General features: G+C 44.1%; 1 protein-coding gene across 5 annotated transcripts in view; it reads left to right on the top strand.

Annotated features, from left to right (window-relative positions):
• The window catches only part of LOC143284661 (uncharacterized), a 48126-nt gene that overhangs the window by 4895 nt on the left and 25731 nt on the right, over positions 1–17500 (top strand). For all 5 annotated transcript variants that reach the window (XM_076591573.1, XM_076591571.1, XM_076591572.1 and 2 more), the window contains 6 exons: positions 2808–3864; positions 6611–6745; positions 12404–12573; positions 13182–13466; positions 14370–14606; positions 17106–17297. In XM_076591573.1, coding sequence (XP_076447688.1) covers positions 3543–3864; positions 6611–6745; positions 12404–12573; positions 13182–13466; positions 14370–14606; positions 17106–17297 — 1341 coding nt within the window. In that variant the 5' untranslated portion in view covers positions 2808–3542. The remainder of the gene's footprint in view (positions 1–2807; positions 3865–6610; positions 6746–12403; positions 12574–13181; positions 13467–14369; positions 14607–17105; positions 17298–17500) is intronic.

Raw genomic sequence — 17500 nt, forward strand, 5'->3', positions numbered from 1 at the left:
TATAGGGTGACGTCCTGTTTCTCCACAAGAGAGAGAGAGAGAGAGAGAGAGAGAGAGAGAGAGAACTTGTGTGCTCATAACAGTTCACGTTTGTTTACACACGTGAATGTTATTCATTGCCTGTTATGTGCTGCTGTTTTCACTGACAAGCAGTGTTTGCGTAAACTGCCCCCCACACCCCTTAAAAGGTTTTTGGGTTTTTTGTTGTTGCTTTTTTGTGTGTTGTTTTGCTCTGCTGAGATGTAACTATACTTTTTTGAATTGTTTTTTTTTTTTTTAAATACATGCATTGTTATATACAGGTCAACAAATACGTTATTACTTTTATTTATTCATTCATTTATTCATTTATCTATCTACCCATTCATCCATGCATGCATGCATCTATCTATCTATCTATCTATTCTACTGGTTATACATAAATCGCTCCGGGTCGGGTACAGCTTCCCTCTGGGTACGTATGGTTGGAATCAAGTTCATGTTTGGTTTTGTTTTTCACTCCTACACTTGTCCTTTGATGATGGTCTGGGTGTTAGTCTTTCGATTGAGACGATAAACCAGCAGCATGCACTAAAAAAAAGAGATAGATAAAAAGAAAAAAGATCAATCAATCAATAAATCAGAAAGAGATCAATCAATCAATCAAAAAGAGATAAATCAATCAATCAATCAATCAACCAACCAAACAATCAGTCACTCAGTCAGTCATTCAGTCAGTCAACCAATAGCTTACCAGATAGATATATATCACTGACTGACCTTTATGTTTGAAACACGTCTGCTTCACAGAGAGAGACGATAAACATCAAGGTTATCGTTCATATAAAGTTAATAACTCTCTCCATACGAACGGCGAAAGAGACGACGTTAACAGCGTTTCACCCCAGTTACCATCATCAAAATATTGCAAGCGGAAGGCTCTTATACTGAAGAGGTGAATGTTGACAAAGAATACCACAATTCTGACGACGGAAGCTAAAGCTTGGGTCATTCAGACACCCACTGGACATCCGAGGGGTCTGTGTAGAGGAGAAGAGAGGACTGGCCGTACTGAGTGAGTTAAAGTTCATTTCAGTTTCTCAAGGGTTGAGGCGTCACTGCGTCAGGACTAATCCAACACAGGCTGCTCTACACCACAGAAGATGTCGGACCAGCAGCACAACCCAGCGCCGTTTAGTCAGGCCTTGAGGAAACAATCATAGAAAAATAAAGTAATAGAAAGAAAAAAGAAATAAGTTATTAAGACGTTGCACGTCTTGTGGCTTTCTTGTTTCAGTCTTTGCCCAAGAGGAATGGCGTGAGAGACAAACAAGAGAGCCACAATTTTCGCCTGTTTTTGTCTGGTTGTCAGACACATGGAGTTGGTTTTGTCCTGTTCGCCAGACGTCTATCTATACGACGAAGTTACAATCTGATTGACACTTGCTTTGTGGAAGATCACATGACCCCCCCCCCCCAAAAAAAAAAAGAAAAAAAAGTGAATGTGCTAAGCCAGATCACAATCGGTCAATAATTCACAATCATCTGTAATGTTATACCCCAATCACCTTCTTTACACCAGATTCTATTGTGCTCAGCTATATATGTATACCCGTCCATATTTTGACGACAAACACTGGCCCATTTATGAACCAGATACTTCCCACAATACAACAACAACAACAACTACTACTACTACAAACAACAACAACAACAACAACAGCAAAAAACCAAAATATCACATTTGACCCAGTTTGCGATTGAAGTAAATTACTTTGAAACCACCTGTTCGAGACGCTAAGCCACTTCGTCATCGTGATTTTACGCTGACAAATCAGCCTGAAATGGAAGGGCTATGAAGTGATCTGTGCCGAAAAGATCAGCTTGTATTGATTTTTTCCCCTTCATTTCATCACTGTCTTCTCTCCCTTGGTGGGGCTACCACAGTGGGCATTAACTCACTCAGTACGGCCAGTCCTCTCTTCTCCTCTACACAGACCCCTCGGATGTCCAGTGGGTGTCTGAATGACCCAACCTTTAGCTTCCGTCGTCAGAACTGTGGTGTTCTTTGTCAACATTCACCTCTTCAATATAAGAGCGTTCCGCTTGTAATATTTTGATGATGGTAATTGGGATGAAACGCTGTTAACGTCGTCTCTTTCGCCGTTCGTATGGAGAGAGTTAAAACCACACCATGTTTGAAGCACACTGTCCACCATGCCACAACCAGTCAGTTTGATTGTGATCTCAGTTTGGTGTGTCTGGAAATGTATGGGTGAGTGTGATACAGATCACTGCTGTTACGTTGTTGTATATTTTGTTGTGGCTGGTGGTTGATGTGGACCTCGATGGTTTAGTTGTTTCTGTTTGAAGCAGATGTAGAAATTTGTTGAAAACGTGTCCTGTTTCTCTGTCTTGTCATTGACAGATGATTTTCATTGACAGCAATTTTGTTCATGCGGTTTGTTTTTATGGAATAAGTTTGGAAGGGGTGGTATTGTTGTTGCTCTTTGTGTTTCGCTTTTATATATATATATATATATATATATATATATATATATATATATATATATATATATATATATACATTTTTAATTGAGCGGTTGTCATAGTCATCGTCATAACTATCAATTGTTTCTACTGCTGATGAGAGGTAACACACCGACACCGACACACAGATACACACACACACACACACACACACTTGAGGCAGTCACTCACTCACAGAGACTAGACGTGGAACACACACTCATTCATCAAGTGGTAAGGTAGCAGGAGGGGGAAGTTACTGACTGTTTTCCTAGAAGTCTTGCCGCTGTTTTGTGCAGATGGGATTTATCCACCGACCCAGAGGACGACAAGGAGACGTCTTCAATCAAAGGATGACAGCAGGACCTGCCAGAACACACCTGACAAACGCCGTGTCGACACCGGACACATTTTCTCAGCCCTGAGCGAATTCACTGTGTTGTAAAAACCAGTCAAGCGAGAAAAAGACAGGATCGCTATATATATCTATGTCACCAGGTGCACTTAAGGCTGATCCGAGGGCAACATGACCTCGCGCACACATCCGCCAGGGAAACTGAGACGAGGCGAGAAGGAGGATTCTTTTTTATTTGAAAGCGAAATCCAAATTGCCCTGTTGCTATTTCTAGTACCCGCACAGAAACGCGAGGTCTCATTGTGTGGATAGCAGTCGTGACTTCAGTATGTTAGTTTGATGTTTCCCTGGTCACACTCAGTCCTGAGTCAGTCGTTCGTTCGGTGAAGATCGCAGAGCTTACGCAATGTTCGCATTGACGAAGTATTCACAGGACTGAGACCATGATAGAGACTCGCTTGTAAGCTGTAAGAAACTTGTAAAAACCTGCCAAATTTAATATTGTGGCATTCATCGATCTTTATTTATTTTACTCACGAGGGCAAGAAAAAACCTAGAGCTCGAAACTTCCACACCATCTGGTCTCAAAAAACACACAGTTCAGGATAAATAACTCGGGCTGTGATTAAAACACACACACACACACACACACACACACACACACACATTACCACCAATCATGAGACACAAAAAACGCCACCTCGTCGCACTCTTGCTCTGCTTAGTCAGCATCTCGCTCCCTCCGACGGCAGAAGTCGCCGCAGAGGCAGCAGCAGTGACGAAGGACAATGGGGTGTGTAGCCTGGGTAAGACAGCGTGGAACCCTGGAGCCCGAGCCAGGTTCGGGCTGTCCATGAGTCTGCGCAAAGGTCTGGACAGGGTGCGGGGCTGCGGCATGGTGTCCCAGGAGGTTCTGCAGATCTATGTGGCTGCCCAATGGGTCTGTGACCTCCTGAACGCCGATCACGGCAACGGCTCCTTTGTTCCCGGCGTTCAGTTTGGTGAGTGATGGGCCGTTTGTGTGTGTGTGTGTGTGTGTGTGTGTGTGTGTGTGTGTGTGTGTGTGTGTGTGTGTGTTACATAATGTGTATGTATATGTATGCAAATATATATTTATATAGAAAATGCTAAATAAAACCCCGTGTGTGTGTGTGTGTGTGTGTGTGTGTGTGTGTGTGTGTGTGTGTGTGTGTGTGTGGATTACATAATGTGTATGTATATGTATGCACATATATATCTATTTATATAGAAAATGCTAAATAAAACCCCGTGTGTGTGTGTGTGTGTGTGTGTGTGTGTGTGTGTGTGTGTGTGTGTGTGTGAGTGTGAATGTAGATTACATAATACATAAGTATGTGTATGCAGATATATATATATATATATATATATATATATATATATTTATATAGAAAATGCTAAATAAAAGCCTCTCTCTCTCTCTCTTTCTCTCTGTGTGCGCGTGCGCGCGTGTGTATATTCATTTGTGAATTTATGAATTTATTTGCTTTTGTACATTTCTTTGCCTTTCTATAGTGGCTTTGTAAGTGACTAAATGCTGACTTCAATTTACCGGATCGTTCCATTTCCCCACGTTAAAAGATATCTTAGTGTTGTTGTTGAGTTGCTATTTTGCTGTTGTATGTGACAGTTTTATTATTATCAGTGTTGACATGGACTTTGTTTTAGCTGTTTTATTTTCGCGTCGCCATACACCCAGCATAAAACACTGGCTATTTTCGCTGCCCGTCTGAATGATGTCGTTCTGGTGTTGTCGGTGTGTTGTGTCAGATAGGTACCCCTCCCGAAACTCTCCTTGGGTGGTTAACAAATAGTAAAGAGTGGGAAATCTCCCCATTCACAAGGTCTCTTTATCATTTGTTCCTCCTGGCCTTGTTTATTCATCTCATTGGAAGGTTTTCTTTGAAGGCTACCATTTGAGGTGGGTGTCGACATTAGTTAAATCCAAACGTAACTAAGTAGGCAATAAAGCCGGAAAACCCGCCGACGTTTTTCGGCAAAGTCGCGCCGGAGAGATTTTTTTGGGAGGGGGGGGGGGGGGGGGAGGACGGGGATGAGGATAGGGGTAGGGGTGGACGTTAGGTGAGTGGGTGGGTGGAGTGCGGTGGTGGTGGTGGGGAAGTCAGCAAAGCCAAAGGTGTCTTGTTTCAGTGTACCTACCCCCCCCCCCCCTCCAACCCCCACCTCTCCTCTTTCTCCCTTCACCAACTCCCCCCCCCCCCCCCTCCTCCTCCTCCTCTGAAACTGCGAAAGCGAAATGCCCTGTGCACAGGCCATGTTTGCATTCGTCGAGCAGCGTTTCTTCCGTGTCAACATGATTCAGGGGGGAAAAACCGTGCGGAGACTGAAAGAGGGTGTCATGAATTGGGGCTGTGGACAGGAATGGGTAGACGGTATACGAATCGTCGTCGTTCAGGTGGTCATATTCTGTTTGGAAAATTTGGAGAGAGAGAGAGAAAAAAAAAGAAAAGACAAAAAGACAAAAAATTACTCTCAGTATGAAGCACTCACGTGCACAAGGGACCCCTGTCCCCCGCTACCCTCCCTCCTCCTGTCCTCCACATACACACACACATGCACGTCTTTTATCAATAATTATGCTTGTGTGTTTGGAGTTCGAAATGTGCAGGTGTCCCAGTAAGAACAGCAACAATAACAAAATAATGTGTTGACGTTTCAGTATTACTTCAGACCATTGTGCTGGTGCTGGTCTGGTCGGGTTCCAAATGCAGGTGTTATTTTATTGTAGGGAAGTCATTTGCCATTTGTGTGTGGCGGGGCACTTGCGAGTGTCCGTGCATTCGTGCGTGTGTGCGTGCGTGTTGTAGGGACGTGTTCTGGAGGGCATCGTGGGAGAGTTTAACGAAATGAAGAGCGCTTTCAGTACTATTTCTGAAGAAAAAGCGCCATGTAAATGTCCATTATATTATTATTGTTATTGTAGTGCTAATTGTCAGTCTTTTTTTTTTTTTTTTTACTGCCGTGTGCTCCAACACACTGTGTAAAGCACTTATTTGTTGTGGCTTGAAGTTGTCTGTATTTGTCTTATCAAGACCAGGAGTTACTGTACTTGTTTATATTGGTTTGAAGTTGTCGGCCTTTGTCTTATTCCAGAGCAGGAGTTATTGTCCTTGTCTGTAGAGCTTGAAGTTGTATGCCTTTAATTTTTTTTCTTTTTTATCAAGGGCAGAAGTTGTACTGATTGTGTAGTGGCTTGAAGTTTTCTGACTTTGTCTTATTAAGGCAGGAGTCGTTGTACTTGTGTGTAGTGCTTTTAGACTGCCTTTGTCTTATTACGAAGTAATTCTGTTTGTTCGTTTTTTGTTTGTTTTTGTTTTGCAGTGGCTTTAAGTTGTCTGCTTTTATGTTATTTAGAGCAAAAGCTATTGTAATTGTTTGTTGTTTGATAATGACCCCTCTTCGTCTCTTTCACATTTCTATAAATTGCCAGACTCTGACATGGATTATGGGTTATGTGTATGCCCTCCCTTTCTTTGTCCCTTGGACTATGTCAATCTGTCTATCTCCCTCTCTCTTCCTTTGTTCCCTTCTTAACCAACTCTGTCTTCCATTTTCTTCTTCTCCTTCTTCGTTCGTGGGCTGCAACCCCCACGTTCACTCGTACGTACACGAGTGGGCTTTTACATATACATGATAGATAGAATTATATATATATATATATATGTGTGTGTGTGTGTACCACTAACTATGTGCGGTTACTCATTGCAGGGTTTGACCTCCTGGACGACTGTCGGTCCCCGACCCGGGCAGTGCAGTACGCCCTGGACTATGTGGACCTGTACAGCGACTACTGCAACCTCCCCGATAACTCCACTGATGCTGCATCCCAGACATTGAGGATAGGTGAGTGATAGGGAGAGAGAGAGAGAGAGAGAGAGAGAGGGTGAGTAGGGAGATAGATATATTAGATAGAGAGAGAGAGAGAAATACAGAGAGAGAGAGGGTGGTGGTGGTGAGCAGGGAGATACATATATAGATAGATAGGGAGAGAGAGAGAATACAGAGGGAGAGAGAGAGAGAGAGAGGGTGAGTAGGGAGATAGATAGATAAATAGGGAGAGAGAGGGAAACACAGAGGGAGAGAGAGAGAGAGGAGGGTGAGCAGGGAGATAGATAGATTGATAGATAGATTAGATAGATAGGGAGAGAGAGAGAAATACAGAGGGAGAGAGAGGGGTGAGTAGGGAGATAGATAGATTAGATAGATAGGGAGAGAGAGAGAAATACACAGAGAGAGAGGGTGGTGATGGTGAGCAGGGAGATATATATATATATATATATATATATATATATATATATATAGACAGATCAGATAGATAGGGAGAGAGAGAGAAATACAGAGGGAGAGATAGAGATATAGAGGGGGGGGGGTGAGTAGGGAGATAGATAGATAGGGAGAGAGAGAGAAATACAGAGAGAGAGGGGGAAGGGGGGAGTAGGGAGATAGATTGATTAGATAGATAGGGAGAGAGAGAGAAATACAGAGAGAGAGAGCGAGAGCGAGAGAGAGAGGGGGGGGGGGAGAGAGAGAGAGAGGATGATATATGAGTGTTTGGCGGAGAGGGCGGGGGCGTGGACTAAGTTGACTCGTACAGTGACTACTGCAACCTGCCCGATAACTCCACTGCTGCTGCATCCCGACACTTTGGATCGGTGAGTGATAGAGAGAGAGAGGGGTTGGGGGAAGGTGAGTAGAGAGAGAGAGATAGATAGAGAGAGATAGATATCACTAGCTAGATAGGTAGGTAGGTAGATAGATAGATAGAGAGAGAGAGAGTGATTTATGTGTGTGTGTGTGACGGAGGGGATGTGGGGGTGTATCATATAGTGATGGGCGGGGGCGTGGACAATGTGGACCTGCAACTCCTGCAACCTGCCCGATAACTGCACTGATGCTGCACCCCCGACACTTAGGATAGGTGAGTGATAGGGAGAGAGAGAGAGAGGGTGGTGGTGAGTAGGGATATATATATATATATATATATATATAGAGAGAGAGAGAGAGAGAGAGAGAGAGATTAGATAGATAGGGAGAGAGAGAGAAATACAGAGAGAGCTCAGAACTCAAAACGTTTTTATTCAAGGATTAAGATTTTAGGCATAGCCTATTCTTCCAATCTGTCCTTGCTAATCTACGTCTATTACAAATAGCACACACATAAATGAAAGGAAAAGGTATTCATGCAGAAGGGCATACATAATGAAGAAAACAACTCCTCCCCCCCACACCCACACCCACGCACACACATGCATACACACACACGCGCACGCGAGCGCGCGCACGCGCACACACACACACACACACATACACACACACGCGCGCACACACACTGACAGCCACCCCCCTCCTTCCCCACACACACTAAGATTGACAGATGGATAGGGCAGTGAGTCAGAGAGAGAGAGAGAGAGAGAGAGAGAGAGAGTTGTGGTGCACGTTCTGTCTATTCTGCAGAGACATAAGTGAGCACGATACGCGATTCGTTTCCAAACCCAACACATACATTCAGACTGGTTTGTATCCCACGAAACCTCTCTCAGCAACATACTTCCCTTACCCTTCTTCCCCGAACAACTGTCATTGCTCGATCCATTAAATAGCACACATACCAGACTGCATACCAGATAATAAAGAAAGGAATGCTTGGAATGCGAACAATGTTGTGAGTGATCTGCACATTCATAGATATAAATTATGGGCTGTAATTATTGCATACCGACGAACATATGTGCGCGCAGATTCGGAAAGAGCCAGGGCTCATGTGTAGCCAGATTGTTGTGAAAAGCTTGAGCATTAAATTTAGCTATACACTTCGAAGTGCATATGTGTGGTGGCAACGAAAGTGAGGAGAGAGAGAGAGAGAGAGAGAGAGAGAGAGAGAGAGAGAGAGAGAGAGAATGAAACGAATGCACGTAGTTTTCCTTCTTTCAAGAATCGTCTGATATCGTAATAAAGAGAATGATAACAGGTGTTTATAATGAACTCTCACCTCCTTTGTACTGGGGCTTCAGAACGCTACAATGAACGTCAACAAAGGAAGAAAAGTGTTACAAACATTAACAACACACGACACTACAATTAAGAATTATTAGCGAGAGAGATGGAACATATCAGTGAACACACACACACACACACGCGCGCGCGCGCGCATGCACACACACACATGTACATGCATGCACACACACACACACACACACACACACACACACACACACACACACACACACACACACACACACACACACACACACACACACACAGAGGCACACGCGCATACAGACACCACGGCAACACCATGAACGCAGATTTGTACAGCTGACAATGACAACCATAACCGCTGACGTCACTGATTTATACTTATTAGGAGAGAGGACACATTAAACATATAAACATATCATATGGACAGTGAAGACGACGGGCGCAATAGTCGAGTGGTTAAAGCGTTGGACTGTCAATCTGAGGGTCCCGGGTTCGAATCACGGTGACGGCGCCTGGTGGGTAAAGGGTGGAGATTTTTACGATCTCCCTGGTCAACATATGTGCAGACCTGCTAGTGCCTGAACCCCCTTCGTGTGTATACGCAAGCAGAAGATCAAATACGCACGTTAAAGATCCTGTAATCCATGTCAGCGTTCGGTGGGTTATGGAAACAAGAACATACCCAGCATGCACACCCCCGAAAACGGAGTATGGCTGCCTACATGGCGGGGTAAAAACGGTCATACACGTAAAAGCCCACTCGTGTGCATACGAGTGAACGCAGAAGAAGAAGAAGAAGGACAGTGAAGACAAGTGAAAGAAAAATACTGTACTGATACTAACACTGGTGTTGAACACAGATGGATTTTCTGTCTTTCTGAACTATACTGGTGTTGCATTGAACACTGTTGGACTGTGTGTTTTTCTGAGTGACACTTTTGTTGCATTGAACACCGTTGGATTTTGTGGTTTTCTAAGTGACACTTTTGTTGCATTGAATACCTTTGGATTTTGTGTTTTTCTGAGTGACACTTTTGTTGCATTGAATACCGTTGGATTTTGTGGTTTTCTAAGTGACACTTTTGTTGCATTGAATACCGTTGGATTTTGTGGTTTTCTAAGTGACACAATTGCTGAACACAGATGGATTTTCTTTCTAAATTACACTGGTATTGGACACTGATGGATTTTCTGTCTTTCTGAATTACACCGGTGTTGATTACAGATAGATTTTTTTGTCTTTCTGAATTACACTGGTGTTGACCACAGACAGATTTTCTGTCTTTCTGAATTACACTGGTATTGAAAACAGATGGATTTTCCGTCTTTCAGAATTACACTGGTGTTGAACACTGATAGATTTTCTGTATTTCTGAACGACACTGTTGTTGCATTGAACACTGTTTGATTTTATGTCTTTCTGAATTACCCTGGTGTTGAACACTGACGGATTTTATGTCTCAGAATTACCCAGTCATTGAACACTGATGCGTTTTCTGTCTTTCTGAATGACAGAGGTGATGAACATTGATGGATTTTTCTGTCTTTTTTGAATGACACCGTTGTTGAACACTGACAGATTTTCTACGTAATTAACAGCCTCTACAGATTTAATGTAGTTATTCAGAAAGGAAGGGGTGTCGTGCCAGGCTCGCCCTTACCCTCTCCCGTCCCCTCCCTTCCACCACAACTTAATGGAAGCAAACTTGGTGGAGTACCACTTTCATGGCCTGTATTGATTCTAACTTACTGATTCTAACTGCGCCAAATTTACCACCGGGAGTCATTTCCAAGCTAGCCTATAATGACCCTCATATCAAATACGAGGAGGATGGAGGGTCGGGGTGGTGTGTGTGTGTGTGTGTGTGTGTGTGTGTGTGTGTGTGTGTGTGTGTGTGTGTGTGTGTGTGGAGGTCTACGTGGGGTCAGTTCCGACTAGATGGAAAAAATGGTGACTGCTGAACTCACCTCCTAAGACTACCGTGGCCTGCCAACACCTCTTCAAGACTTGACAAAGGGTCTAAGACACGAAACGTCGTTTTATCTTAAAGTACCTTTGATTTTACACCATCTTTTGTTTTCTTTAACTCAGTTCCGACTAGTTGAAGTTGACCCCCTTCCCCCACAGGTGGGTTATTCCATGCCGGTTTACAAAGACCCTCGGGGTAACCCTGGGTTAGTCAGATTTGACTCCGGGATAAAATCCAAAGGGGGTACAAATAGGCTGCTACACCGTCTCTCTCTCTCTCTCTCTCTCTCTGTTTTTCCCTTCCTTGCAAGGAAGGTTGTATTCTTTCAAAAGCAAACAAATTACAGTTACAGATATTTTGACATAATACGTGAATCATATAATGTATGATCTATGCATTATACATTTATCAAACGTCTTCCTTAATTTAGGCACATTAATAATATATGGCCTAGAGTGATGGCCTAGAGGTAACTCGTCCGCCTAGGAAGCGAGAGAATCTGAGCGCGCTGGTTCGTATCACGGCTCAGCCGCCGATATTTTCTCCCCCTCCACTAGACCTTGAGTGGTGGTCTGGACGCTAGTCATTCGGATGAGACGATAAACCGAGGTCCCGTGTGCTGCATGCACTTAGCGCACGTAAAAGAACCCACGGCAACAAAAGGGTTGTTCCTGGCAAAATTCTGTAGAAAAATCCACTTCGATAGGAAAAACAAATAATACTGCACGCAGGAAAAATAAAAAAAAAAAAAAAAAAAAATGGGTGGCGCTGTAGTGTAGCGACGCGATCTCCCTGGGGAGAGCAGCCCGAATTTCACACAGAGAAATCTGTTGTGATAAAAAGAAATACAAATACATATATATATATATATATATATGATAGTCGTGTCCGACTATGACCATCAGAACAGCAGAGGAGGCAACTGCTGTTCCGACTATTTGGGCTAGAATTTGATTGTAGTGGAGAGTGTCCCGCCCAAGTTACATCCCCACTCTCTCGGCCAAGAGGGTTTTAGGACAGTCGGCGTTGGGATGGTTCCCAAAGGCCAACTAGCCCACAAGGCTGCAGCACTAAGAGCCAGTGCAATTTTGCCTCCTAGATCGAGTGTCATAGTCCTTCACAAAAGACTAAGCTGTAAATGATTTCCCATTGACTGGAGAAACCATTGATAATACAGCTCTCACTTTGCTGTTGGCCCAAATGTAAACTTATGTCAATCTGTGATATAAGCCGAGCGTTGGGCAAATTAATACATCGTATACACAAACACATTTCGAAGACTGAAAACAACAGCTACTTCTTACCCTTGTACAACTGCACACGTGCACAGTCTTTCTCCGACTGACTCTGTGTTATTTCCCCTGTATATTTCCCTCCCCCCCACCCCCCAGTTTGTCGTTTGTATGTACTGTTCTATGACGTACCTTTATATAAGCATTAAAAAGGTTTCATTAACATCAAGCATTCTTTTCTCTTTGCCTGCCTTCTCTCTGCACCGTCTCTCTGAACGACACTGGTGGTGTTGAACACAATGCACTGACGGCCACCACAGGTCTGGTGGGGCCTTCCCGCAGCTCCACAGCCGAGGAGACGGCGGACGCCACGCGCAGCATCCACATGCCCATCATCAGTCCCTCCGCCACCCTGGCCTCCCTCACCCAGGGGGACACCCCCCACCCCAACTTCTTCCGCACGGTGCCTTCCGACAAGCTGCAGATCAAGGTAAGGGTACCTTCTGACGAGCTGCAGATCAAGGTAAGCGTACCTTCTGACAAGCTGCAGATCAAGGTAAGGGTACCTTCTGACAAGCTGCAGATCAAGGTAAGGGTGCCTTCCGACAAGCTGCAGATCAAGGTAAGGGTACCTTCCGACAAGCTGCAGATCAAGGTAAGGGTGCCTTCCGACAAGCTGCAGATCAAGGTAAGGGTACCTTCCGACAAGCTGCAGATCAAGGTAAGGGTACCTTATGACAAGCTACAGATCAAGGTGCCTTCCGACAAGCTACAGATCAAGGTAAGGGTGCCTTCAGACAAGCTACAGATCAAGGTAAGGGTGCCTTCAGACAAGCTACAGATCAAGGTAAGGGTGCCTTCCGACAAGCTACAGATCAAGGTGCCTTCCGGCAAGCTACATATCAAGGTAAAGGTACCTTCAGACAAGCTACAGATCAAGGTAAAGGTTGTTGCAGAAGGATAACGTGGAAATGAGCGGAGGGTTTTTTTTTCTTTTGTTTTAAACCAGATTGTATGATAGTTGTGTTCGACTAAGACCACCAGAACAGCAGAGCTGTTCTGTTCTGTTCTATTCTGTTCTACTCTGTTCTATTGCAGACCATCGTGGCGATCCTGAAGCAGCTTCGCTGGACCTTCCTGGTGGTGCTTTACACCGACGATAACTACGGCGCCGCTGGGAGCCGCTTGCTGCAAGAGCAGGCGCGCGCCTCCAACATCTGCATCAACGACAGCATCCCCATCAAGACCCACACACCCCTCGACACCGTCGTCAGTCGACTGCTCCGCACACACCAGACCACAGAGGGCGAGTCCATGGCGGTGGTGTACATAGGGGAGAAGGACAAGGCGGAGAATATCATTTTCAACCTGCGGAGTCGGGAGGTAGGTTTTTTTGTTCGTGCGTGAATGTGTGGTGTGGTTGTGGGCGGTGATGGCGGTAGGGTGGGGTGTGTTTAACTGTGATGGATTGGGTGATGGTTTGTGTGTGTGTGTGTGTGTAAGGGGGGTAAGCCATTGTGGCTGACAAGTTTTGGTTTGTTTGAAGGTCAGCTTCGTTTCCGATTTGTCTCTTATCTGATTGGTGTTTAATGTTCCTTTTATTAACAACCATCTACCTGAAGATCTAGTCATCAGCCCCATCCACATGTAATATGCAGCTTCTGTTCAAACGTGTGTGTGTGTGTGTGTGCGTGTGTAGTGTAGTGCATGCATGTGTGAGTATGCACAAGTTTTTATATTGATATGCACTTGTATGTATCCTAATTTCTACTCTATCGTTTTCGATTTATGTTCGTATTTTATTATGTACTATCCCCCCCCCTCCCCCTCCCCGCAATATTCCTTGTGACCCCGGTACACTTGGTAATATAGACATATTTTATTCTAAACGTCACTTTGCTTCCTTTTAATAGGACAACAATATCACTAGCTCAAGGAGGCGTCACTGCGTTCGGTCAAATCCATATACGCTACACCACATCTGCCAAACAGATGCCTGACCAGCAGTGTAACCCAACGCGCTTAGTCAGGCCTTGAGGGAAAAAAGAAATAAAAATAACAAAAAAATTAAAAACCCCAATAAAAATAAATAAAATAAAATAAATAAAGTAAAAATAACAAAACCCCCCCAAAAGAACAACAAAAATCCCAATAAAATAAATAAAGTAAATAAAGTAAAAAAAACAACAAAAAAAACCCCAATAAAATAAATAAAATAATAAAAAAAGTAAAAAAAAAAAAAAAAAGTATAATAACTTAGGGAAATCGTGTCCCTTTCTTTGCCAGGCATCAGGCCTCCATTTCATCATGTCAGACAGCGTCAGCACCAACACAGACGTCTTCGAAAGCGGCCGTTTGGAATCTGGACTCAACATCGCTCTGGGCAGTCTGACTCTGGCACCGTCCAGCGTCGTTCTTCAGGACTTCGAGAAGTATTTGAACGAGAAATACCGTGACGTCAAAGCGGGGAAGGTGCAGGATGACGTCATCAAGGCTTTCTTGGAGGAGAGCAAACTGTCGAGGGTGAGTGGAGGGGAGGGGAGGGGAAGGGAGGGTTGGGAGATGGAGAGGGTCGGGCGCTGATGGGTTATATATATATATATATATATATATATATATATATATATAGTGTGTGTGTGTGTGTGTGTGTGTGTGTGGTTGACAGGGAAGGAAGGGTTATATAAATGAGGGGGTAGGTGGTGGGAATATGAATCTCTCCCTCTCTCTCCCTCCCTCTCCCCCCTCTCTCTCTCTCTCTCTCTATATATATATATATATATATATATATATATAGAGAGAGAGAGAGAGAGAGAGAGAGAGGCGAAACGAAATTTTATTTAACCAGGGAAATGAGATAAACAATTTACATGCTTTTCTTCACCCAGCCCAGGGCATAAAAATAACCCTCACCAAATATAAAATACGAAAAAAAACCCACAAAAAACAAATTAAGTACTAGATAAAAGAAAGAGATATATCAACAAACCATTAGCAAAGTCACGCACACACGCACACACTCGGGGGGGAAAGACAAAAGGAAAGATAAAACAATGACATAAATCAGGCACACACACACACACGCACACACACACACACACACACACACACACACACACACACACAGAGAGAGAGAGAGAGAGAGAGAGAGCGCACAAGGGGTTACGGTCACATCCGCAATTCTGTACTGTATTGATCTGACGCTAATTCTCACTGTACATCATCGGTGTGTCAGTGGGTTGTGGCCCTGTTCTCACGCAGGCTGGCTGTTTTACCATTGTATTGTTATGGCGATAGTATCCATCGACCTCGTTGTTGGTAAGCCGCCCCCGCCCCCCTATAACCCCTAACAGCCCACCCCCACACAATGAAAATACAACTCTGTCCTGTCCCCCCCTTCATACACGGCTGAACCGGATCTCTAGAGAAAGAAAAAAAAAAAGAAGGGCAACACACACACACACACACACACACACACACACACACACACACACACACACACACACACACACCATAAAAAAAGAAAAAAAAGAAAAGAAATAAAAACAAGACCCCCTCCCCCCAAAAAAACAAAAACAAAACAAAAACAAAACTACAACAACAACAACAACAACAACAAAACACGCGGCTCAAGTTTGCATGCAAGAGCACACGTCGACTCCTCATCGAGTTAAAAAAACAAACCAACCCCAAAAACCTTCCCTTTTAGGAAGAGACATGTGACAATGCCGTGATAACCATACCACCCCTCACCCCCACCACTTCCATCACCACCCCACTCAATCCTCCACATACACAGACCCCCACATGCATTTCTCCCGGATATGATTATTATGCATACAGACTTGTATTTGGTTTTACTTCGACATAGTTTATTTTTCATGTTACTTTGAATGCAGACACAGGAAAAAGGAATAAGGCTTTAAAAGAGTGAATAGATGAGCTAGAGTGGGTTGGGGGAGGGTGGGGGGATGGAGTGGATTTTCGTCTAAAATCACACTTGTGGATAGACGGATAGACATACAAAAGAACGAACACACACACACACACACACACACACACACACACACACACACACGCCGATAATAGTAGTAATGATAATGGGCATTTATATAGCACATTTCTCCTTTACATTTCATAGCCCACTCCCCGTCTCCCCATCAATACTCCCCAGCTCCACCTCCACCCCGCCCCCCCTTCTCCACACGGAAGCACGTGAAACACACACACACACACACACACACACACACACACACACACACACACACACACACACACACACACACACACACACACACACACAGAGAGGTGTTATTTTTATAAACAACAACACTAATTTTCATATTTATGACCCTCGTTAAGTAGCAATCAGCAAAAGAATATTCCTTCTGTTTCACTTTTTTTCCCCTTCTCACCCCTACCCTCTTTCTGTTTAACAGAAATGTTTGAAGAGTAACGGAACGGAAATTGTTTCTTCTGCTACCGGTATTCTTTACACCATCAGTGTCGTCACAAATCTCATTGTAATTGATATTAATAATTATGATAACAGTAATGACTATGGTTATCATTATCAATTAAGTATAGTTGTTGTTATTGCTATTGTTGTTGCTGGTGGTGGTTGTGGTGTTGTTGCTGTTGTTGTTGTTGTTGGTGGTGGTGTTGTTGCTGTTGTTGTTGTCGTTGTTGTTGCTGTAACTGTTGGTGGTGGTGGTGGTAGTGGTGGTGGTGGTGGTGGTGCTACAACTACTGCTATCATTGCTTCCCAACTATCATCATCATCATTATCATCATCAAGACCATCGTCTTGTTTAAAAAAAAGTTCCCCTATTTCTTTCTCCATTTATTGATTGATTGATTGATTGATTGATTGATTTATTTAGTGTGTGCGTGTGTGTGCGTGTGTGTGCGCACGTGTATGTGTGTGTGTGCGTCCGTCCATCCATCCATCCACCCACATGTGTGACGGGACATTAATAAACAACAAAATTCCTCCTCCTTTTATCCAACCACCCACCCTCCCAGCCTTCCGAGACCTTGCCATCGTTCAAGCAAATCTCCTTCGTGCCCCTGGCGGTCAGCGCCATCTTCGCCCTGGCCGAGGCCACGCGGCGGGCGCAGCAGGACAGGTGTGGGGCAGGTGCCACCGAGGTCTGCCCGGCCCTGGTGGCCGGTGTGAGGGACGGGGACATCTTGACTCACCTGCGCAATCTTCAGGTGAGGCAGGGTGGTTGTGGTGGTGATGGTGATGGTGGTAGGATTGGATGATATATACAGAGAGCACTGAATTGAATGAATTTTTGTTTTTGTTTTCTGAAGGTAATAGATGTAAGCAAGACGATGCTTTATATATATATATATATATATATCATCATGGTGAAGATAATGGTGGGATTATGATGATGATTATGGCGGGGATT

Source organism: Babylonia areolata, chromosome 8 (assembly GCF_041734735.1).
Source record: "Babylonia areolata isolate BAREFJ2019XMU chromosome 8, ASM4173473v1, whole genome shotgun sequence".
NCBI lineage: Eukaryota > Metazoa > Mollusca > Gastropoda > Neogastropoda > Buccinidae > Babylonia > Babylonia areolata.